At 46.1% G+C, this 24,256-nt stretch overlaps 1 protein-coding gene across 1 annotated transcript in view; it reads left to right on the top strand.

Moving 5' to 3' along the window:
* FAM135B (family with sequence similarity 135 member B) overlaps nucleotides 1–24,256 on the top strand; it is a 397,453-nt gene that overhangs the window by 88,606 nt on the left and 284,591 nt on the right. Inside the window, exon 4 of the mRNA XM_029592069.1 lies at nucleotides 22,136–22,215. Coding sequence (XP_029447929.1) covers nucleotides 22,136–22,215 — 80 coding nt within the window. The remainder of the gene's footprint in view (nucleotides 1–22,135; nucleotides 22,216–24,256) is intronic.

The raw sequence follows: 24,256 nt of genomic DNA, 5'->3' as shown, positions 1-24,256 counted from the left end.
CTCTCTGCTTCAACGGCAGGGGAAAAGAAAAACTGATACTTCACGCATATCCAGCATAACTTCAACGGCAGGGGAGAAGAAAAAAGGATTCACACTCACAAAGCGGGGAGTAGCTGGCTTGTTACGGCGTTTACTACCCCAAACCAAATGTGCCTGATACTTCACTTTCGATGCATATCCAGCATAGCTCTCTGCTTCAACGGCAGGGGAGAAGAAAAAAACTGATACCTCACGCATATCCAGCATAGCTCCCTGCTTCAACGGCAGGGGAGAAGATAAACAACCAATAAGGGCTGTATAACTTAATCTGGGTAAAAACAAATAAGCATGGGTGTAGCTTGCTTATTGCGGCGGTTACTACCCCTACTACCTCTAACTAATCAAGCTAGATATTTCACTTGGATGCAGCTCCATCACCGCTCTCTACATTAATGGCGGGGGTGGAAGGGAATTAGAACCAAGAGCTAAGAGAAACAGATAAGTATGAGAGAAGAAATGAGGGAAGCTTGCTGGGCAGACTGGATGGGCCTTTTGGTCTTCTTCTGCCGTCATTTCTATGTTTCTATGTTTCTATAGATTGCCTGGCAGCCTCCCACATTGCGGGCAAGGAGAACGTTCAGGCCGATTTTTCTCAGTCGCCAATCACTCGATCCGGAACTCTTGGAAGCGGCCATGGATCTGATCGTCGGCAGGTGGGGTCCCCCCCACCTGGACTTAATGGCAACCATGTGCAATGCCAAGGCCAATCAGTTCTTCAGCCGCTGGAGGGACCACCGCTCAGAGGGCGTGGATGCTCTGGCTCTTCCTTGGCCCATGAACGTCCTTCTGTACGTGTTTCCTCCGTGGCCCCTAGTGGAAAAAGTTCTCAGGAGAATAGAACTCCACCGGGGGCCAGTGGTTCTGGTAGCACCTGAATGGACTTGCAGGCCATGGTTCGCAGATCTTGTCAACCTGGCGACGGATGGACCTCTGCAGCTAGGCCATCTTCCTCGTCTACTGCGGTAGGGGCCCATATTTTTCGACCAGGCTGATCGCTTTTGTCTAGCGGCCTGGCTTTTGAACGGCGGCGTCTGAGGCGGAAGGGCTACAAGGAAGAGGTCATCTCCATCTTGCTTCAAGCCCGGAGGCAGTTGACTTCTCTAGCCTACGTGCGCGTTTGGAAGGTATTTGAGACTGTCTGTGAGGAGTCCGATGTCTCAGCACGCTCCGCCCCGGTCTCGTTGGTTCTTTCCTTTCTGCAGAAGGGTCTCTCCAAGGGCGTCTCGTTCAGTTCCCTCCGCGTGCAAGTTTACGCTCTCGGCTCTCTTCTCGGTCGGGTCGAGGGTCATCCTTTAGCAGCTCACCCGGACGTAGTTCGGTTCTTGAGGGGAGTCAAACACCTGCGGCTGCCCGCTCGCCATACTTGTCCTTCGTGGAGTCTCATTCTGGTCCTGCAGGCCCTCTGTTCTGCTCCATTCGAACCTCTCCATCGGGCTCCAGTAAAGGACCTTACGCTCAAGACAATTTTTCTTGTTTCGATCGCCTCCGCTCGGCGGGTCTCTGAGATTTAAGCGTTGTCCTGTCGGGAACCCTTTTTGCGATTCTCCGACTCCGGTGTCTCTCTGCAAACAGTGCCCTCTTTTTTTCTTCTGAAGGTAGTGTCTGCCTTCCATGTCAACCAGCCGGTAGAGCTTCCAGCATTTTCTCCGGAGGAAATTGCTGGTACCGCTGGAGGCGACTTTCGTAAACTGGATGTCAAACGCGTCCTACTCGGGTATCTTCAGGTTACCAATGACTTTCGGGTCTCGGAGCATCTTTTTGTCCTCTGGAGTGGTCCCATTCGGGGCAAGCCGACTTCTAAGACCACTATTGCACAATGGTTGAAGGAAGCCATTTCCTCGGCTTATCTCTGCCAAGGACGGACAATTCCGGAGGGCTTAAAGGCTCATTCGCTACGTTCTCAGGCTATTTCATCGGTCTCTCCGCAAGAGATTTGCAGGGTCGCCACTTGGACGTCCCTGCATACTTTTGCTCGACACTACCGTCTGGATGTGCAAGCGCTGGTTTTTGGTTCCTTTGGGCGGCAAGTGATTCGAGCGGGATTGTCTCGGTCCCACCCGGGATAGGGAAGCTTTGGTACATCCCACGGTCTGGACTGATCCGGGTACGTACAGGGAAAGCAAAATTAGTTCTTACCTGTTAATTTTCGTTCCTGTAGCACCACGGATCAGTCCAGATGCCCTTCCCTGTTTTGTCTTTCTTTCTGTCCTCTCAAAGCTTGTTCTTGCAGATTCGCTGATTTGGATACTTTCATTCCTTGCAAGAATGCTGAGCAATGACACCGGAAGCCTTGGTTGTTCAAGTACCAAGTATATGCAAGAGCGGATAGTCATACCATGTTTCTTACATTGTTCTACAGTTGCTCAATTGAGCTTTATGGTTACTTGCTTGATCCTATTCTGGTTTTGTTGTTTTCTGCTTTGACAATGGTTATACTGAAGGGTTACAGGATAGGCTCTGTCCTCATATAGGACACCCTTTCAGTTTTAGTCTGTCTCCACCTGCTGGAAAGGAGGCTCAACCCACGGTCTGGACTGATTCGTGGTACTACAGGAACGAAAATTAACAGGTAAGAACTAATTTTCCTTTACGTCCTCCGGCCCCTTCTTGGGACCTTAACCTGGTTCTCGGTCGGCTCATGAAACCACCATTCGAGCCTCTTCACGCCTGTGACCTAAAATAGCTCACGTGGAAAGTGATTTTCCTTTTCGCTATCACTTCAGCTCACAGGGTTAGTGAGTTACAGGCCCTAGTTACCTATCCGCCTTACACTAAACTCCTGCAGGACCGGGCGGTACTCCGCACTCACCCTAAATTTTTACCTAAGGTAGTTTCGGATTTTCATCTCAATCAATCCATCATACTACCTACCTTTTTTCCCAGGCCCCATGCCAACCCTGGGTTGGCATGGGGCCTGGGCAGAGCCTGTTCTCCAGGGTATGCCAAACAGGCTCTGCATACCCTTGACTGTAAACGGGCTCTAGCGTTTTACCTAGACCGTACAGCTACCCACAGGGAAAGCACTCAATTGTTCGTATCTTTCCACCCTAACAAGTTAGGGAAGCCTGTGATTAAGCAGACTCTCTCCTCCTGGTTGGCGGACTGCATATCCTTTTGCTATCAGCAAGCAAGCATTCCATTTCAAGACCGTGTTAAAGCACAATCTGTGAGGGCCATGGTGACTTCAGTAGCACACCTGCAATCGGTGCCGCTTCCCGACATCTGCAGGGTTGCCACCTGGAGTTCTCTCCACACATTTGCAGCCCACTATTGCTTGGACAAAGCCGGAAGACAAGATTCCATCTTCTGCCAGTCTGTCCTTTGTAACTTATTTACAACGTGACGTACCTACACCCTTCCGCCTGCCTGGTGAGGTTCAGGATGCCCTCTACCAAATTCCACTCCAGTTGTTGTGCCTGTTGCACACCTTTGGGTACATTTGGTGCATGTTCGGACATTCTCAGCTCGGTACTCACCCATATGTGAGGACTACCATCCTGCTTGTCCTGTGAGAAAGCAAATGTTGCTTACCTGTAACAGGTGTTCTCACAGGACAGCAGGATGTTAGTCCTCACGAAACCCGCCCGCCGCCCCGCGGTGTTGGGTTCGTAACGTTTTGTTATTTTTTTTTTCGGCACTGCCTGTAGCTTTCAAATAAGACTGAAGGGGAACCCCTGCTGGCTGCAGGATTAGTGCCATGCTGGGCATGCCCAGTAGGGGCCAGTCAAAGTTCTGGAAACTTTGACAGAAGTTTTCCGTGATTGGGCTCCATCCTGATGATGTCATCCATATGTGAGGACTAACATCCTGCTGTCCTGTGAGAACACCTGTTACAGGTAAGCAACATTTGCTAACCCCATGGCCCTGTTCACTTTCAATTTTGCTAGTTCTACCCAAATACTTTACCATAAATGGAAATGTTTCTATAATCCATGCTCTTGCCAACCAGAAATTGTTCTCTTCCAATGTCTTCCTTAATGAAAACTGAAATATTTTTTTAATATTTCTGCTATTTCTTCATCATTCTCCACATTTTGATCCTTGACTTCTTTCAGTCTTTCAGGGCCATCTCTGGCCTTCCTCCTTTCTCTGATATATCTGAAAAATTCTTTGTCATCACACTTTACCTCATTGGCGATCTTGTCTTTCTCCGAGGACAAGCAAGATGGTAGTCCTCTCACATGGATGACATCATTAGATGGAGCCCAGCATGGAAACTTATGTCAAAGTTTCTAGAAACTTTGACTGGCACATGAGCATACCCAGTATGCCACTATCCGCACGTCCATGCAGGGACCCTCTTCAATCTCTTCTTTTCCGTGGAGCTATTGTCTTGCAGTTCTGGAGCTCTGTTCTTTTTTGGTAATTTTCAAGTATTTCATTAGACAGTTCTGACTTCTGCACAGGTTCCTCTTCCTCCTGGTTAGTCAGTAGGGCAGTGTGGTAAGTTTTATCCCTTCTGTGTGATTGATTCCTGATGTGTTTTGCCCTCGGTGGCCGCTGAGCAGTAACTGCTTGCCGGGTCTTTTTTGAAATGGGGTTGTCTGCTTTTTGTCAATGCCTCCAGTGTTTGCAGACCACGTCCCTCATGGATCCACATGAGGTTTGTATCCTCTGCCTGGGGGCATTGCACGATGTCAGGGGGTGCCATTTTTGTGACCAAATGACCCCCAAAGGCTGTTGCACCCATCTAGATAAAATGGAGAAGCTCTTTGGTTCCATGAAATCTTGACTCTGGTGTCTGGGGCATCAACTCTGAGAGGCCGCGGGGAGCCAATGGACAATGAACCTTCACTGTCCATTCCCCCACTGGGGCCCCCTCTGGAGAGAGGGGCTGGAGATCGGCTGTATTTGGTGTCTTTGTGCTCCAGGATGTCAGGATCATTTCCATCCTCCTCTGCATTGGGGAAAGACTGGGCCGGGCACTGGGGGAAGTCCCGGAAGCATCACCACCGATCACCATTGTTGCATGGCACTGGGCTCGGGTCAGTACCGGCACCAGCTGCGATGCCCCCGAAACGATCCCACGGAGAGGAGGCGCATTCCTCCATCGAACCTGGAAGTCCCAGGTGTTCCCCACTTGATGCCGGTGCTGGGCACCGATATCCCTCGGGTTCTGAGGGCGATCTGTGATACCACCCCCTCCTCTGTCCATCTTGTCCTCGACAGACTTTCAGGAGGAGTTGGATCCACAGGGTTCATTTGGCGGTGATCCGAGCTCTGCAGGGCATCGAGCGGTGCCAGAACCTGCACCCTTGATGTTGGCACTGCTGCTGGAGCGCCTCAATGTCCTTCTCGGCATCCTCCCCATGCAGCCGCTGCTGGTGCCTGGGGGTCCCACGATACCCCGGCGGCCACAGTTACCCCTTCCATCTGGTGCAATTCTCATTGTGGGTTCTTCTGAGGAGGAAGGTCTGGAGCAGCCCATGGTACCGCCGAGACCCTTGGAATCTCAACTGGCATTCCCTGGTCTGGTTTAGAGTCCTTTGGGGGCCTTGGTGCCTGCAGTTCCCTCGGTGCCAAAGCCGAGGGGCCTGAGTAGGTGCCCCCACTGGGTGATCTTAGTGATGAAGATGCCCCTTATGACCTGTGGGAGGATGATACCTCAGAGTCCTCGTCTAATGACTTGGGGGATCTTCCCTCGGACCTGTCTCCTCCAGAGGAGCAGTGCCAGTCCCTGCCTGAAGACTTGATCTTTGCGGGGATTGTCTGGGCCAGTGGTGGCGAACCTATGGCACGCATGCCAGAGGGGGCACTCAGAGCCCTCTCTGTGGGCATGCGCGCCATCGCTAGGGTTTCCAACCATCCGGATTTTTCTCCGGACAGTACAGAATTTAAAGGCAGTGTACGGGAGGCAGCCGGAGGGCTGAAGTATCTGGAAATTGTCTGGATTTTCAGAGCCGACCAAAGGCGCCACCGTGTGGGGCCTCAGTAAGTGTAAAAGCAGTGCGGCCCGCTGGCGACACTGATGATTCTAGTGGGGCTACGCTACTTTTTCTAACAAAGGCGTTGGAAGGGAGAGGTTCACCGACAATGGGAGAAGCCTCATTGGTGGCAGTGGGATGGCACATGCTTTCCTTATTTATTTATTTATTTATTTATTTATTTAAGTTTTTTATATACCAACATTCAAGACGGTAGTCCCATCATGCTGGTTCACAAGAAACAGGGGTGCAATAAACTTTACAATTTGAACAATGGTGCAGAAAAGCAGTTACATGTAACAGGGAATCAATAACTTGGAGTAAGAAGGAAAATGAAGATCAGATAATTATATATAAATATATAATAACATTATAAGAGGTGGCTATTAATGCTATTACTAGCGAAGTATGTTGATTGAAGGGAGTTAAGTAATGTTGGAGTTAGGAAAGGCCTGCGTGAACAGCCACGTCTTGAGTCTTTTCTTGAATGTTGAGATGCTGAGTTCCATTCTAAGATCCGGGGGAATGGAGTTCCATAAAGTTGGACCAGCTGTGGAGAAGGCCCGATCTCTAAGCGTGATGTGTCTGGTAGTTTTGGCTGGAGGTACTTGAAGAGATCCTTTGTAAGCATCTCTTGTCGGTCTTGTTGAGCAGTGTAATCGGAGGGGGATATGGAGATCGATTGGGGCTAATTGATGGATGTTTTTGAAAATGGTGAGAATGGCCTTGTAGATTATTCTGAAGTGGATAGGCAGCCAGTGGAGGCCCATCAGGATAGGTGTTATGTGTTCTCTTCTCTTGGTGTTAGTGAGTATACGGGCGGAGGCATTTTGGACCATTTGCAATGGTTTGGTGTGTGATGAAGGGAGACCAAGCATGATGGTGTTACAATAGTCCAGCTTTGCGAAAATGATTGATTGTAGAATCGTTCTAAAGTCATGTGTGTGGAAGAGAGGCCGTATTCTTTTCAACACTTGGAGCTTATAAAAGCAGTCTCTGGTGGTTTTGTTGATGTTCGCTTTCAGGTTTAGGTGATTGTCAATTAGAACTCTTAGGTCTCTCACTTGTGTAGTGTTTGGTAAGGTTGGATGAGTGTGTGTGAGGGAGCTGTTTTCTGGTGTGATGATTAGAAGTTCCATTTTTGATGAATTTAGTATCAGGTTGAGACTTGTGAGAAGCTGTTTGATATTTTGGAGGCAGGTTTCCCAGTGAGACAGTGTTTTTGCGAGTGACTCCTTGATGGGGATCAGGACCTTAACGCAGCTTGCCCCGGCAGCGCTGCTGCGATCCCCTCACTCACCCTCCCTGGAAGGATCGCGGCCTTGCAGCACGGGCTGCTTCCTCCCTCCCAGCTGCCTGTGTCTGAATGATGTCATTAGTGCCGACAGCCGAGGAGGAGGAAGCAGCCAGCACTGCAAGGCCACGATCCTCATTCAGACACTGGCAGCCGGGAGGGAGGAAGCAGCCCGTGCTGTGCGATAGAAAGAGGCCTGAAGGGGCTGTTGGCATTTTCGTCTTCCCACTCATGGTACAGTAGAAAGATGCCCATGGGGACCATTTATATATATTTCCTCTCACCCAAGGTGCAATAGAAAGAAGCTAGGCCTGAGTTCTGCATGTGTTGCTCTCAAATTTACAAAGTATGAGCCAAGGTTAGACAAATTATCAGCATGCATACAATAGTAAAAATCACATTAATTGTTCAAAAGCATGCCAAATGCAAACTTTTACCTTTCAATAAAAAGTTGTTTGTATCATTGAAAGCTCTGTTATTGTGTTTTTCTTTTAAGATGAAAGATGTTAATGTATGAGTTGTTTTTTCTAAACTAAAACCTCAGTATTCGTGTTAAATTGCCGTGTTGGCACTTTGTGATAAATAAGTGGGTTTTGGGTTGCAGTTTGGGCACTCAGTCTCTAAAAGGTTCGCCATCACTGGTCTGGGCCATGGCAGAAACAATTCCATTTCAGCATCTGATGGAAGAGGATGCCGGGATAAGATGCTGGAGGTTCTCCAGTTTGTCGATGCCCTAAAGGAAGTGGTGGCTGGCTGAAGTGGAGAGGAAAGGACTAAGCGCATTCCAGAGGCCTACCGGGGGTGCAGGCATTACTGGCCCCAACGGGTTCAGCTGGGACTTCCCTGACGTCACCTGCAAGGGACTGAGAGAGGACTTAAATCCTGCCCTCCTGCGGCGTTGGCTGAGGTGGAGAGGAAAGGACTAAGTGCGTTCCAGAGGCCTACCGGGGGTGCAGGAATTACTGGCCCCAAAGGGGTTCAGCTGGGACTTCCCTGATGTCACCTGGAAGGGACTGAGAGAGCACTTAAACCCTGCCCTCCTGTGGCGTTGGCTAAGGTGGAGAGGAAAGGACTAAGCGTGTTCCAGTGGCCTACTGGGGGTGCAGGAATTACTGGCCCCGACGGGGTTCAGCTGGAACTTCCCTGACGTCACCTGCAAGGGACTGAGAGAGGACTTAAACTCCGCCCTCCTGTGGTGCACAGCTGCTGCTGGCGCGCGCTGCCGAAGCCACGCGTGCCAAAGGGGCGCGCGGCTTAGTTCTATTTTTGAGCTGATTTCTTCAATATTAAGATACTTTCTCTTGTTTTAATTATTGATATTATCTTGATCCTCTGAAACCTTAACAATTTCAATTTACTGATCTAAGATACTGTTAGTGCAGTTGTTTGGGTTCCATATTTTCTTTGTTTCTATTTTTTTTCCTTTAAGTGTGTTAATGCCTCATACAGCCCGAAAACGTAGAGCTAAGGACAGATTAGACCCTGCTAACTCTCTGATAGCTTTAGTTTATGGCCATGTTCAGCGCGGAATTAAAATGGAGAAGTTGCTGATGGGGGAGGTGAGTGCACAATTTCAAGCATTCACCCCCCCCCCCCCCCCCGACCTATCATCAACATTATTATTTCTGATTTATAGGGTTCCACCTGCTAATCCGGCAACCTCCAGAGCCCGATAAATATTGCCGGAGGGGCTACAAGCAGAAGGTGCGAATGTAACCCCACGAGCAGGTTCAATAAGTCTTGGTGAAGCTGGAGAGGAAAGCCAGATATATCCCCTTGAGGAATCAGCAAACTTATCTGTATGAGAAAAAAATCAGATACCACAGGAGGAAATTTTAAGAGTAGAGTATTTTCAGTTAAAAGAATTTAACCCCCCGGTCTTGGTAAGGCCTGAGACAGTTACATTAGATATTATATGGGAAGCAATAGTCAACTTGGGAACTTCAATAGCTACACAGTTAAATCCTATTGTGGGTAAAGTAAATAAAATACAAGAAAAAATAATTGATTTGGAAAATTTTAAAGAAGTGACAATAAGAGAAATTGAAAAGGTTAAGACAGACTGTGTAAAATGGAAACCTGTTCAAGACTCAATTGAAAATAAGACATTACAAATGAAAGTTGAAAATTTGGAGAATGTTAACAGAAGGAAAAATTTAAGATTTATTAATTTTCCCAAATTGCCTTATATGACACCGAAAGATATGTTGAAAAAATATTTTGTTGAAATCCTTAAAATATCTGAGGCAATGTTACCACCCATTGCAAAAGTATATTATTTAATGCCTTATAAAAAACTAGAAGATTTAGACCAAAATCAAGAGGGTAAGCAAGCTATGGGTACCATAGCTGCAAATCTGGATATATCCCAAATATTAGAGACTTCTGATACAGAATGGCACAAGCAGCGACGTTAATAGCATCTTTTGTTCTAGAACCGGATAGAGATTGGATATTAAGATTATATTTTAAATATTGACTTGAAGAATTTCTAAAATTAAAAGTTAGAATATATCCGGATGTATCCAAACTAACACAAAAAAGGAGGCAACAATTTTTGTTATTGAGGACAAAGGTTATCCAGATAGGGGGATCATTCTTATTGAAATACCCATGTAAGTGGATGTAAAACTTAAAGCTGTGTCATATTTTTTTTCAACGTCACAATTATCTTTTTTCCTAAGTGATAAATCTCCTGTGGTGTAGTAATTCTGATTGAATTACCCTACATAAGATTAGGAAAACCTAAAATATATGTATAGATGCTGTACCAACTGCAAATAACAGAACATTTATCTGTTAAATTATTTTTTTCTTCTGTACTTGTTAAATCCTAGATCAGTATTATTATTGTGGACTTCTTGTAAGAAGAAGGTATTTAATGGTTTATAATGAAAGATTTTGTAATAGAAATAAGTTATTTTCTTGTAAATATCTTGTTGAAAATTGATAAATTGAAAAAAAAAAAAAAAAAAAAAAGGAAGTGGTGATCTCCTTAGAATTTGAGATCACCCCATATCTGTGCTGGATGCAGTCTATCTGGAACAGCAGGCCCTTGGGTTTGAGATGCATAAAATCCCACATGAGTCTGTTGTGGTGAAGTTCGCTCTTAAGAAGGCCAAGCATTCTCAAACTCACGCTTCTGCCCCTCTGGGTCGAGAGCAGAGAGCGCTGGATGCGCTGGGTGGGAAAATGTTTCAGGGTGCCATATTGATCACCCAGATTGCTTCCTACCAGCTGTATATGTCGCAGTACTCTCGGAATCTCTGGAAACAAGTCTAAGAGTTGTCCGAGCATCTGTCCCAGCAGCAATAGGACGCTTTTATGGTGCTTGTCCAGCAAGGTTTGGAATTTGGCAAGCACGAAGTGCACTGAGCCTCTACCTATGATGTGTTTGAAACATCTGCTAGGGTGATAGTGGCTGGCATTGGTGCCCGCAGGTTGGCCTGGCTCTGAGCCTCGGATGATAAAGTTGATATTATCATCCATCTGGGAACCAATAACCTTGCTAGAAACAGCATCCAAGCGGTACAGAGAGATTTCCAGTCTCTAGCAAAGCAGATTAGTCACATGGCCACAACCATCGCCTTTTCAAAAGTGTTACCTGTTCCTGGAAAGGGGAAGGAGAGGCTAAGCCATATTGATAACTTCAATGTATGGCTCGAATCCTGGTGAAAGGAACAAAGTTTTGGACCGGTGCTTTTCAATATATATATAAATGATCTGGAAAGGAATATGACGAGTGAGGTTATCAAATTTGCAGATGATACAAAATTATTTAGAGTAGTTAAATCACAAGCAGACTGTGATACATTGCAGGAGGACCTTGCAAGACTTGAAGATTGGGCATCCAAATGGCAGATGAAATTTAATGTGGACAAGTGCATATAGGGAAAAATAACCGTTGCTGTAGTTACAAGATGTTAGGTTCCATGTTAGGAGCTACCACCCAGGAAAAAGATCTAGGCATCATAGTGGATAATACTTTAAAATCGTCAACTCAGTGTGCTGCAGCAGTCAAAAAAGCAAATAGAATGTTAGGAATTATTAGGAAGGGAATGGTTAATAGAACGGAAAATGTCATAATGCTTCTATATCACTCCATGGTGAGACCACACCTTGAATACTGTGAACAATTCTGGTCGCCGCATCTCAAAAAAGATATAGTTGTGATGGAGAAGGTACAGAGAAGGGCAACCAAAATGATAAAGGAGATGGAACAGCTCCCATATGAGGAAAGGCTGAAGAGGTTAGGGCTGTTCAGCTTGGAGAAGAGACAGCTGAGGGGGGATATGATAGAGGTCTTTAAGATCATGAGAGATCTTGAACGAGTAGATGTGACTCGGTTATCGAATAATAGAAGGACTAGGGGGCATTCCATGAAGTTAGCAAGTAGCACATTTGGGACTAATCGGAGAAAATTCTTTTTCACTCAACGCACAATAAAGCTCTGGAATTTGTTGCCAGAGGATGTGGTTAGTGCAGTTAGTGTAGCTGGGTTCAAAAAAGGTTTGGATAAGTTCTTGGAGGAGAAGTCCATTAATGGCTATTAATCAATTTTACTTAGAGAATAGCCACTGCTATTAATTGCATCAGTAGCATGGGATCTTCTTAGTGTTTGGGTAATTGCCAGGTTCTTGTGGCCTGGTTTTGGCCTCTGTTAGAAACAGGATGCTGGGCTTGATGGACCCTTGGTCTGACCCAGCAAGGCAATTTCTTATGTTCTTATATATTGGGGGCTGGGGCCGTGTATGGAACAGTAAAAAGCTCTTTGTCAAAGATGGTTTACATCTGTCTGTGGCAGGAAAAAGGATCCTAAGAGATAAATTCAAATCCTATGTCATAAGGCATTTAAACTAGATGCCAGGGGTGGCAGAAGGAAATAAGAATGTCACCCCCCCCCCAAATACAAATACAAAGGAAAAGGGTGAAGTGGATAACAAAAGTCAGCTAAATAAGTCACAAAAGGAGTCCACGAAAAGCAGTAACATGAATGAGAAAAGCTGGCAAGCTATGAGCACAAATGCTCATAGTTTGGGCAATAAAATCCCAGATCTGCAAGCCCTAATGGTGGAGGCATACTTGGACATTGTTGCTGTCACAGAGACGTGGTTCACGGAATCTCATGATTGGGATACGGCCATACCGGGCTATAACTTGTGGCTCTTTATGTCAAAAACAATATCCAAGCATCTGAGCTGCAAGGAAGTTGGGGCAAAGAAGAAGCATTATGGGCCATCCTAAAAAAAAGATTTATTTATTTATTTATTTTATTTATTTATTGTTTTTGTTATACCGAGTTTCATGATAGGCATCACATCAACCCGGTTTACAAATAACAAGGAGTGTAAAGCATAACGTAACGTAAAAAACAATATTTTCAATAAGAACCTTGAACTTTAAATACAGTGAATCAGAAAAAGGGAGAGGGAAAGTTACAAAAAACAAGGAAAATAAACTTGGGATGGAAGGGGAGAAATTGAACAGCACAATATTTACATTTCAGCCTATTGATACATTAGAATAGCAAGTGAAAAAATAAGACTATGAAACGGTACATAGGTAATCAAATGAATAAATATGACAGTTGTGAATGGTAATAGTATGATAAATATTCAGCAGGAATTAGTGAGAGAGGGTTTGAGGTTGGTTGATTCGTGTTTACATTCCATTATTGCATACGAGTTAGTGCTAGTGAGAGGAGGTTTTATTCAAGGCTTGGAAATGCTTTTTTGAAAAGCCAAGTTTTTAGTCTTTTCCTAAATGTTAAAGAGCATGGCTCTTGTCTCAAATCAGGTGGGATCGAGTTCCAGAGAGCTGGACCTGCTGATGAGAAGGCTCTGAGACTCAAGGATTTATGTTGGTAGGTTTTGGCCTTTGGAATTTGGAGTGACTCTTTGTAGTGTTCCCTGATAGGCCTGGCGGAGGTGAATTTTTTAAGTGGTATTTGTAGGTCAAGTTGCGTGTGTTGGTTGATAGTTTTGTATATGATGTTAATGGTTTTGTACATGATTCTATAGTGGATCGGAAGCCAATGGAGGTTTTTGAGAATAGGTGAAATGTGGTCAATTTTCCTGGAATTTGTAAGGACTCTGGCTGCAGAGTTCTGAACCATTTGTAAAGGTTTGGTGTAAGAAGCTGGGAGGCCTAATAGTAATGAGTTGCAATAATCTAGTTTGGAAAAGATTATTGCTTGCAAGATTGTTCTGAAGTCCTGAGTGTGAAACAGCGGTTTTATTCTTTTCAGGATATGTAATTTGTAGAAGCAATCTTTGGTGGTTTGGTTAATGAATGTTTTGAGGTTGAGACGATTGTCTAGGATGGCTCCTAAGTCTCTTACGTGGGTTGTTTGAAGGAGTGTGGGTGGTTTAGGAAGTGTGTTATTGTTTTCCGGTGATATGAGCAGGAATTCTGTTTTCGAAGCATTGAGTACAAGGTTTAGACTGTTGAGGAGAAGTTTAATTTCTAATAGGCAACTGTCCCAGTATTCCATTGTTTTTGAGATTGATTCTTTTATAGGGATTACGATCTGTACGTCGTCTGCAAAAAGGAAATGTTTCAGGCTTAATTTTGTTAGTAGTTGGCAGAGTGGTAGCAGGTAGACATTGAAAAGGGTGGGTGAAAGTGATGATCCTTGCGGCACTCCTCTATTAGAAGGGTGGTATTGGGATTCTTTATTATGAATTTTGACTCTGTATCCTCTGTTTTCTAGAAATGTTTTGAACCAGTTTAGTGTGGCACCTGTTAAACCAATGTTTGCCAGCTGTTTTAGAAGAAGGGCGTGGTTGACGGTGTCAAAGGCCGCCGAGAAGTCAAGGAGGATTAGAAAATATGCTTGGCCTTTATCAATACCAGAGAGTAGGTAGTCCATGAGTGAAATTAGTAGCGTTTCGGTGCTTGCGGCTTTGCGAAAACCATATTGGTTTGGGGACAGAATACTGTGGTCCTCTAGGTAGTTGGATAGTTGGGTGTTTACCAGTTTTTCCATGATTTTAGCTATAAATGGTAGGTTGGAAATAGGGCGGAAGTTGTTGGGATCACATGCATTTAGATTTGGTTTTTTTAGCAGTGGCTTGATTGAGGCAGTTTTAGGTCATCTGGGTAGATGCCATGTGATAAGGAGCAGTTTATAATATCTGCTAGGGTTTTTTGCTATTGTGTCCGGGATAAGAAGAAGCATTTTGGTAGGGATTTGATCAAATGGGTGTGATGACGGTTTCATTCTTTTTAATACATTTTGTATCTCTGTGATTGTGATGGGTTCAAAGGCATTAAGCTGGATGTCTTTATTTTGGGGAAGATATGTGTTATCTGGAGACGTAGTGTTTGGAATCAGCTGATTAAGGAGATCCGATATTTTTTTGTTAAAATGAAGAGCCAATTTGTCTGCTTTAGTCTGGGCTTGTTCGGGTGGTATATCTGGAGTGATAGGTTTAGTGAGGCTGGAAACGAAGGCGAATAGAGCTTTTGAGTCAAAGCTGAGATGATGAACCTTTCGGGCATAGTAGTCTCTTTTGATTTTCAACGTGGTACTTTTGTAAAGATGGAGTGATCGTTTGTAATCAGAGAGTGAGGCTGGTGAAGGGGCTTTGCGCCATTTTCTTTCTTTTTGCCGAAGTAATTGTTTGAGTTTTCGTAGTTCATCATTATACCAGGGTTGACGTTTGGATGTATTAGCAGACCTTGTTTTGGTTGTCAGTGGGCAGAGAGTGTTTGCTATAGATTTTGTTATTTTGGACCAGGATTGGAGGGCAGCGTTAGGGGTAGATACTTCAATGAGTGGTAGATCCGAGGTTAGAGCTTTACTTAGATGTTCCGAGTTGCAAGGTTTTCTGTATAGGAAAGAGGGTCTTGAGTTGAGTTTGGAGTCTGATCGAGGTAAGGAAAAACTGGTGGAGATTAGAGAATGATCTGACCATGGGACTTTTTTGCAATTTGGTTGTTTTGTAAGAGAAATACCAGTGTTTGTAAAGAGTAGATCGAGCGTGTGGCCTGCTTTGTGGGTGGGTTTATTGATTTGTTGTCTGAATCCCATCGCTGACAGTGCGGTGAGGAGGGCTTCACAGTTTGTAGAGAGGGGAACTTTGTCAACATGTAAATTGAAGTCACCCAGGATTATAGCAGGGGAGTCAAGATTGAGATGCAGAGTTATGGTTTCGATGATAGGAGAGGAGTCTGACTCTAGTAAGCCTGGCGGGGCGTAGACTAGCAGGATTTGGAGTTGTTCTGATTTGAACAATCCTAGTTCTAGTTTAGTTACTGTACTGATGGGGTGGTGTGAGAACCTTAAGGATTTTTTTGCAGCTAGGAAGATACCCCCTCCTCTTTTTTTTTGTCTTGGGATGGAGAAGAAATCGTAAGTCTGCGTTGGTAATTGGTTAATGAGTGTGATGTCCATGGATTTGAGCCATGTTTCTGTTATGGCGCAAACGTCTGGGGTTGTGTCCTGCAGTATGTCGTTGAGTATAAGAGTTTTGTTGGTGAGAGATTGGGCGTTGAATAGGATTATGGTGAATAGGGTGAGGCCTAGTAACTGTGTAGTGGGGGAAATCATGATTGGGATGAGTGATTTGTAGGTGCGTGGTCGGTAGTACATTATTGTTCAGGTTGGATCGGTGCTGGATGAGTGCTACCGGAGCTTGGATGTGCTGCTAGAGACTGGATGTGTGCTTCTGTAGCCTGGATGAGTGCTGCTAGAGATTGGATGCGTGCCTCTGGAGACTGGATGCGTGCCGCAGGAGACTGGATGAGTGCTGCTGGATGAGTGCTGCAGGAGACTGGATGAGTGCTGCAGGAGACTGGATGAGTGCTGCTGGATGAGTGCTGCAGGAGACTGGATGAGTGCTGCAGGAGACTGGATGAGTGCTGCTGGTTGAGTGCCTCTGGAGACTGGATGAGTGCTGCAGGAGACTGGATGAGTGCTGCAGGAGACTGGATGAGTGCTGCTGGTTGAGTGCCTCTGGAGACTGGATGAGTGCTGCAGGAGACTGGATGAGTGCTGCTGGATGAGTGCCTCTGGGGACTGGATGAGTGCTGCAGGAGACTGGATGAGTGCTGCTGGATGAGTGCCTCTGGGGACTGGATGAGTGCTGCAGGAGACTGGATGAGTGCTGCTGGATGAGTGCCTCTGGGGACTGGATGAGTGCTGCAGGAGACTGGATGAGTGCTGCTGGATGAGTGCTGCAGGAGACTGGATGAGTGCTGCTGGTTGAGTGCCTCTGGAGACTGGATGAGTGCTGCAGGAGACTGGATGAGTGCTGCTGGTTGAGTGCCTCTGGAGACTGGATGAGTGCTGCAGGAGACTGGATGAGTGCTGCAGGAGACTGGATGAGTGCTGCTGGTTGAGTGCCTCTGGAGACTGGATGAGTGCTGCTGGTTGAGTGCCTCTGGAGACTGGATGAGTGCTGCAGGAGACTGGATGAGTGCTGCTGGTTGAGTGCCTCTGGAGACTGGATGAGTGCTGCAGGAGACTGGATGAGTGCTGCTGGTTGAGTGCCTCTGGAGACTGGATGAGTGCTGCAGGAGACTGGATGAGTGCTGCTGGTTGAGTGCCTCTGGAGACTGGATGAGTGCTGCAGGAGACTGGATGAGTGCTGCTGGATGAGTGCTGCAGGAGACTGGATGAGTGCTGCAGGAGACTGGATGAGTGCTGCTGGATGAGTGCTGCAGGAGACTGGATGAGTGCTGCAGGAGACTGGATGAGTGCTGCTGGTTGAGTGCCTCTGGAGACTGGATGAGTGCTGCAGGAGACTGGATGAGTGCTGCTGGATGAGTGCTGCAGGAGACTGGATGAGTGCTGCAGGAGACTGGATGAGTGCTGCTGGATGAGTGCTGCAGGAGACTGGATGAGTGCTGCAGGAGACTGGATGAGTGCTGCTGGATGAGTGCTGCAGGAGACTGGATGAGTGCTGCTGGATGAGTGCTGCAGGAGACTGGATGAGTGCTGCTGGTTGAGTGCCTCTGGAGACTGGATGAGTGCTGCAGGAGACTGGATGAGTGCTGCTGGATGAGTGCTGCAGGAGACTGGATGAGTGCTGCAGGAGACTGGATGAGTGCTGCTGGATGAGTGCTGCAGGAGACTGGATGAGTGCTGCAGGAGACTGGATGAGTGCTGCTGGTTGAGTGCCTCTGGAGACTGGATGAGTGCTGCAGGAGACTGGATGAGTGCTGCTGGATGAGTGCTGCAGGAGACTGGATGAGTGCTGCTGGTTGAGTGCCTCTGGAGACTGGATGAGTGCTGCAGGAGACTGGATGAGTGCTGCTGGATGAGTGCTGCAGGAGACTGGATGAGTGCTGCAGGAGACTGGATGAGTGCTGCTGGATGAGTGCTGCAGGAGACTGGATGAGTGCTGCAGGAGACTGGATGGGTGGATGTGTGATCGCTGGATGGATGGATAAGGGTGGGTAATGGCTCTTGCTCTGGGACGCTCCAAGGAGTGCACTAAGGGGCATCCATTTTTATTGGAGTGGTTTACATCCAAAAGATGGGAAAGAAGGGAGAAGTAATTGTTGGGAGATTTTAATCTGCCGGATGTAGACTGGAGAATCCCTTCTGCAGAATCTAACAGTAGTAGAGAGATAGTGGATGCTCTGCAAGGGGCTCTGTTTAAACAAATGGTAATAGAACCCATGAGGGGAGGGATCTATACTCGATTTAGTGCTCATTAACTGAGATAATGTCTCTAATATCCGGGTGGGTGCCCACCTCAGCACCAGTGATCATCAAACGGTATGATTTCATATCACAAATAGGATATGGATAAGTTGCACAAAGACCTGGGTTTTACAGGTCAAAAACACGGACTTTGTTGAAATGGGGAAACACCTGGAGGAAGAACTAGAAAGCTGGGAGAAAATGAGAGATGTGGAACAGTGGGCCAAGCTAAAAGGAGCAATTACCAAGGCAACTAATCTATATGTTAGAAAAATAAAGAAAAGCAAGAGAAAAATGAAACCTATCTTGTTCTCAAAGGAGGTGGCTGTTAAAATAAAAGCTAAAAGAACAGCGTTTAAGAAATATAAAGGATCCTAACGGGAGGATCAAAAGGAAGAATATCTGGTGGAACTGAGGGAGTTGAAGAAAGTAATCAAGAAAGCAAAAAGTCAAGCGGAAGAAAGGATTGCCAAAGAGGTAAAGCAAGATGACAAAACATTTTGCAGATACATCAGAGGAAGGAGAAAAGTCCAAAGTGGTATATAGTGAAATTGAAAGGTGAAAAGGATCAATGTGTGGAGAGAGACGAAGAAATGGCAGAAATATTAAATGAATACTTCGGTGTTCACTAAAGAGGACCCTAGAGAAGGACCGTCACTAGTTAACAAGAAACTGGAGGGGAGTAGATAAAATTCTGTTTACAGAAGAGAATGTATGGGAAGAGCTACTAAAACTGAAAGTGGACAAAGCCATGGGGCCTGATGAGGTTCATTCCAGGATACTGAGGGAGCTCAGAGATGTGCTGGTGGTTCCGCTGCGTGACCTGTTCAATAGATCCCTAGAAATGGGAGTGGTGCCGAGTGATTGGAGAAGATCGGTGGTGGTCCCCCTTCACAAGAGTGGGAGCAGAGAGGAGGCTGGAAACTACAGGCTGGTTAGCCTCACCTTGGTGGTGGGAAAAGTAATGGTCGCTGCTGAAAGAAAGAACAGTGAACTATCTACAGTCAGAAGAATTGCTGGATCAGAGGCAGCATGGATTCACCAGGGGAAGATCCTGTCAGACAAATCTGATTGACTTTTTTGATTGGGTGACTAGAGAATTGGATTGAGGAAGAGCGCTCGATATCATCTACTTGCATTTTAGCAAACCTTTTGATACGGTCCCGCACAGGAGGCTTGTGAATAAAACGAGAAGCTTAGGAGTGAGTGCCAAGGTGGTGGCCTGGATTGCAAATTGGTTTACGGACAGAAGACAATGTGTGATGGTAAATGGAACTTACTCTGAAGAGAGAGCAGTGTTAAGTGGAGTGCTGTAAAGATCGGTTTTGGAACCGGTCCTGTTCATTATCTTTGTGAGCGACATTGCGGACAGGAAAGAAGGTAAAGTTTGTCTTTTTGCGGATGATATTAAGATCTGCAACAGAGTGGACACACCAGAAGGACTGGAGAGAACGAGATGGAATTTAGGGAAGCTAGAAGAGTGGTCGAAGATATGGCAGCTGAGATTCAATCCAAGAAGTGCAGAGTCATGCATATGGGGTGTGGAAAGCCGAAAGAACTGTATTTGATGGGGGGGGGGGGGGGGGGGGTGAAGAGCTGATGTGCACAGAGAAGGAGAGATTACTTGGGTTGATAGTGTCTAACAATCTGAAGCCGGTGAAACAATGTGACAAGGCGATAGCTAAAGCCAGAAGAATGCTGGGCTGCATAGAGAGAGGAATATCTAGTAAGCGAAAGGAAGTGATGATCCTTGTACAGGGCCTTGGTGAGGCCTCATCTGGAGTACTGTGTTCAGTTCTGGAGACCGTATCTCCAAAGGGACGGAGGCAGGGGAATTATGCATTTTTTGCACGGCGACGCATCCCGGCCTTCCCCAGTTCCCTCCCAGTCCGCTCCAATTAAGAAGCGGACTGGAAGGTAACTTCCCTACCCCATACCTAACCGCCCTTCCCCTTTCGTCCTCGCCCTCTATCCCTATCCTATCTACCCCCGATTTCTTTGTTTTACCTTTTGCTCCTCAACAGGAGCAGTAGCAAGTTGCACATGCTGAGGCATGCTTCCCCGGCATAGCGACAAATGGCCGCTGTACTGGCGCCTCCAGCCCCTTCCTGCCCCTTCCCGCCTTCCTGTCCGCCGCTTTTGTTTGGCCCGGCACTTTTGTACGTAACAAGATTTACTCGTGTGCTGGGTACCTTCTAAAATGCATGCGGCGTGCACAGGTCAAGGCCGCGCCCATAGCCCCTGGCTTTTACACACACGCAACAGATTAAAAATTCTCCCGTTAGTGATTAAGATTGTGCAGACGGGCAGTGCTTTACCAATTTCATCTCCCTTGTAACTTCCCGAAATTGTCTCTCTTTAATTGATGTTGGAACCACTCGTAGATTTGCATTTTCTTTTTTCATTTATTGGTTACTTTGTGGATTAATGTATTGCCCCTCTCAATATATGTGAATTTTAAGTCTTAAATAAGATTGTTTTCAGTTAAGTCTTTATAATGTAAGATTTTTGTATCGATGATTGTATTGATATATATTAAAAATTTGCATTAGTAAAAAGTTAAAGGATGTGTTCCATTTTCTGGATATTTGAATATTGTCCTCTTGGGTATATAGATATGCAGTATGATATAAAACATGCAATAACTTTTTCATTGATTATAGTATAGATTGTTTCACATATATTGTCCATGCTGTTTCTTTAGTTAAGTGTATACCTCATCTGCTATGAATGATTTTCAGCACCTCTGTTATGAAAATGATAGAATTGACTCTGCTAGAAACAAAAAACACCAGTCAGCAATTTTCTGGTGGTAATGAGATGAATTGATGTGCAATCTAAATGATCATCAAACTACTTGTTTTTGTTGGGTTAATCAAGTATTTTTCTTTCATTTTTGTAGCCTATGATTAAACATTTTGCCCTATTTTCTTTTGCATATTGCTCTTGATGTTATACAAGTCCTTCTGTTTCTAATTTTCTGCAGTATTTTATTTAGCTCAGTACTTTCCTCTTGCTCCTTTGGGCTTGCAACTGTTGATCTGTTGTGCCATGAGCCTTCATTCCCTAATAATGGATTTTCCACTATTTTGTTACATCTCCTCTTATCTAATTGAGTCCAGTTATTGGAGCATTAGAGCTTGGCCATGGGTTCCTTCACATCTGGCCAGTAGGTGCCTCCATTGCACAATGACTGGAATTCCTTCCCTCCCCATCGGGTGCTGTAAATACTGCCTCTGTAGGATCTCCTGTCCTGACCTACCCGGGGGGGAGCCAAAGGCAACTCAGGGGTGGGGGCACCCTCGTCAGGAATTATCTATAGCGCCCCCATTCCCCCCACTTTTACTGGTCCCCAACCCTGGTCCTTGGGGTGAATTAGTGAGGGATGGCTTGCATGCAGGCTTTCTCTATCGCTCCCTCATCTGCATTGGTGTGAGGAATGGGATCAGATTCTCTCTCCTGTGCTGTGCCATGGGTTGCCACATCCTTGGCCCTTCTTTCTCCCGTCTCGCCTCTTTAGCTCCTTATCTGTTACCACCCCTAAGGAGGAACTGTCTGAATTGAGGTGGAGTCCTCCTGGATCTGGCTCGGGGCTTCACTTCCAGGGCTGTACTACTGGCTGTGCAGCTCCTCCTGGTGGAGGGCTGATTTCCTCTCCAGGCCGAGAGTGGGATTATTCTCCCTGGGGAGGGTCCCTGGGTTGCCTGCGTTCTGCTCTAGGGGAGGAAGGAAGTGATTTCTTCTGGCACTCTTTGTTGCTTTCAGCATCCAGTTCTGCTTTTTTGGCATTTATTTTACTGGGTGGTGGCTTCACCGGCTGCAGGCTTCCTGTTGCCTATGGATTGTACAGTGGGAGGAGGTGGTCCCGGGCCTGTGGCAAACCTTTTTCCACAACATCCTAGGTGACCACGCTGCTCACCCTACCCTAAAGCCAGCACTGTGGAGAGAGCAGACGATCTGACCCAAAAATTGAACTCATTCTTTGCATGACAGTTCACAGCACTGCCACTGGGCTAGCCCATTTTCTCCACTTTTATATTGCATATCATTTTTTTTATAGATTTTTTTTTGTATTATACATTACCAGTCAGTGTCTCAGTACTTTAGCTGTGGTTTAAGTTTTCTCTCATTTTGTGTTGCCAGTTAAATTTATTTTGTTACACATATTCTGAAAAATTTTCAAAAATTCTGTCTCAGACTATTTCATGTATTCTTTCTCTCCAGATATTACCAAATACGAGTAGCTTTGAAAGTCTCCTCTAAGATTCCCCATGGGCTGACGGCAACTCTAATTGGACAAACAGGTGAGCAACCTAAAGGATAAAAGGAGCGGTGGTGAGGTGGGTGTAGGTGAGCATCACCACCTATTTGGCTGAATTTGTGCATGCACAAGACACATACAAAAGGACAACGAAGGACGCTGTCTGGAGATTGAGTAGGATCTGTGATGGCTGAGTGGATAGATCTGATAGCAAACACGTGCTCTCATTAACCTTTGTTTCCTTTGGAAAGTAGGCCAGAAAGAAAAAAGGCAATCAGTTCATCTATCCAAATAGCTCCTCCTGAGTCATGCTTTAAGAATTCTTCAAGAAAGGTTCCTGCATAGTAGAACCTTGCAATTTCTTCCGCCTCTGTGTGGCAAGCATGATGCAGCAGACATTTAAAGTAACACAATAATGTAATAATAATAATAATAATGTGGCTGTGTGTGCATGTGTGTCTATACTAACTGTTTTGTTTGGTGTCCTATCCACAGCAAATTTTCAGGACGTGTCAGGGCTACATGAGAATTCTGATAGGGGTTCCCCCCCCCCCCCAAATTCATGCATCCCAAAAAGTAGGCTCTTTAGTTCTGGGTTATACTTCTTATTTCTGTGTTTTCCTTTTTTTTTTGTCTTTCCTCTGGACATGTAAGGCTCATTTTACCTGAATTAAAAAGAATCACAGTCAATAATTGCTTTCTTTGGTAAATTAAAAAAAAAAATCATATCCCATGATCTAAAAAAATATTCTGTGCATCCTTTACATAGGCATTTCCAATAGGTTTGGGGGTGGCCAACGTTTTACCCATCAAGAGCCACGAAACCCCAATATGCAGTAGCAGAGAATCTCACCTTTTGCGGTGGGGGTGAGAGATCCCTCTTCCCTCTTTCCCCCTTGTCCCTTCTTCCCAAGGAAGGGTTCACTCTCTCAACCTCCTCTTCATCCCCATCAGTCTTTTTCTCCATCTCCACTCCCTGTTTTTACCAGTCTCTCTCTCCCCCCTCATCCTGTCCCCCACCAGTCTCTTGCCTCAGTTCTCCTCTCCCTACCTTGATTCTTTCCTAATGTGTCTGCACTTCACCAGCAAGGAGCAGCTCACTCTTCTAAGCCAGTGATGTCCCCCACCTCTTCCTCCCTTTGGCCCGTGCTGACACCATGTGAGCAGGAGAAAAATCATTTTTCAAAACTATATTTATAGGTTGGGGGTGGTGCCCCTTTAAGAGCCGGCAATGGGGTGGTGCAGGGCCTGACTGGCTCGATTTTTATTGTTGTTGTACTGGGGACCATGGAGAATCAAGAAATGCAGGATAGCCTCTGTTTTCCTCCCCGCCTCAGCATCCAATGCCTGTCTTGTCCCTTGCCTCTTTAACCCCCCCCCCCCCCCAAGCATCTGCCACCTACCCCCGTCCCCTGCATCCCCTCCCTGTCTCATAACTCCCCAATCCCCCAGCATCTTCTCCTTTTGTCTCTTACACCCCACATCCCAATCACCATCTTCCCTGCCTCATACATCCCATCCACAGCATATGCTTGTTGCTTTCTCCTCCTCCTTCCCCCGCTAGCACCTTCCTTTTGCCTTCTGTGAATAGAGTTAAGAAATGACTTACTCAGTGGTGGCGAATGGCTATGCCTTTAAGAAGGACTGGAATTCTTCAGTGCAGGCAACCCCAATTTTATTCCAGGGCTGGTGGGGGCAACAGAAAGTAAGAGGTAGTAATAACAAGCAAAAGTGAGAGCTCTTCTGATGGTGCCTGCTGCTGAGCAGCTGTTTCAGGGACCAGCGAAGTGTATAGGCCTTGAACCCAAAAGTGGCACTCTGCTCACAGCACTGCAGTTCGATGACTCTGAGCGTGTGAAGGGGGCGGGAGAGCATTGTGACAAGTTGCTTCAGTAGGGGTCGCTGGGCCTGCGGGTCGTGCTGCTGAAGAGCTGGTGCATCTGTCCCCTCCTTTCTCTCCTCCATGTTCCCTCTGCCTCTTCTGCCACTGCCTCTGCTGTCGCTCCTCCTCATCTGTGCTGGCCCTGCAAGCATGTTCAAAATTCAAGGGCCAGCCCTTACTGCGTGCCGATCTCGTGCATCGT

Source organism: Rhinatrema bivittatum, chromosome 2 (assembly GCF_901001135.1).
Source record: "Rhinatrema bivittatum chromosome 2, aRhiBiv1.1, whole genome shotgun sequence".
NCBI classification, from domain to species: domain Eukaryota; kingdom Metazoa; phylum Chordata; class Amphibia; order Gymnophiona; family Rhinatrematidae; genus Rhinatrema; species Rhinatrema bivittatum.
This window is presented reverse-complemented; position numbering and strand designations above follow the sequence as displayed.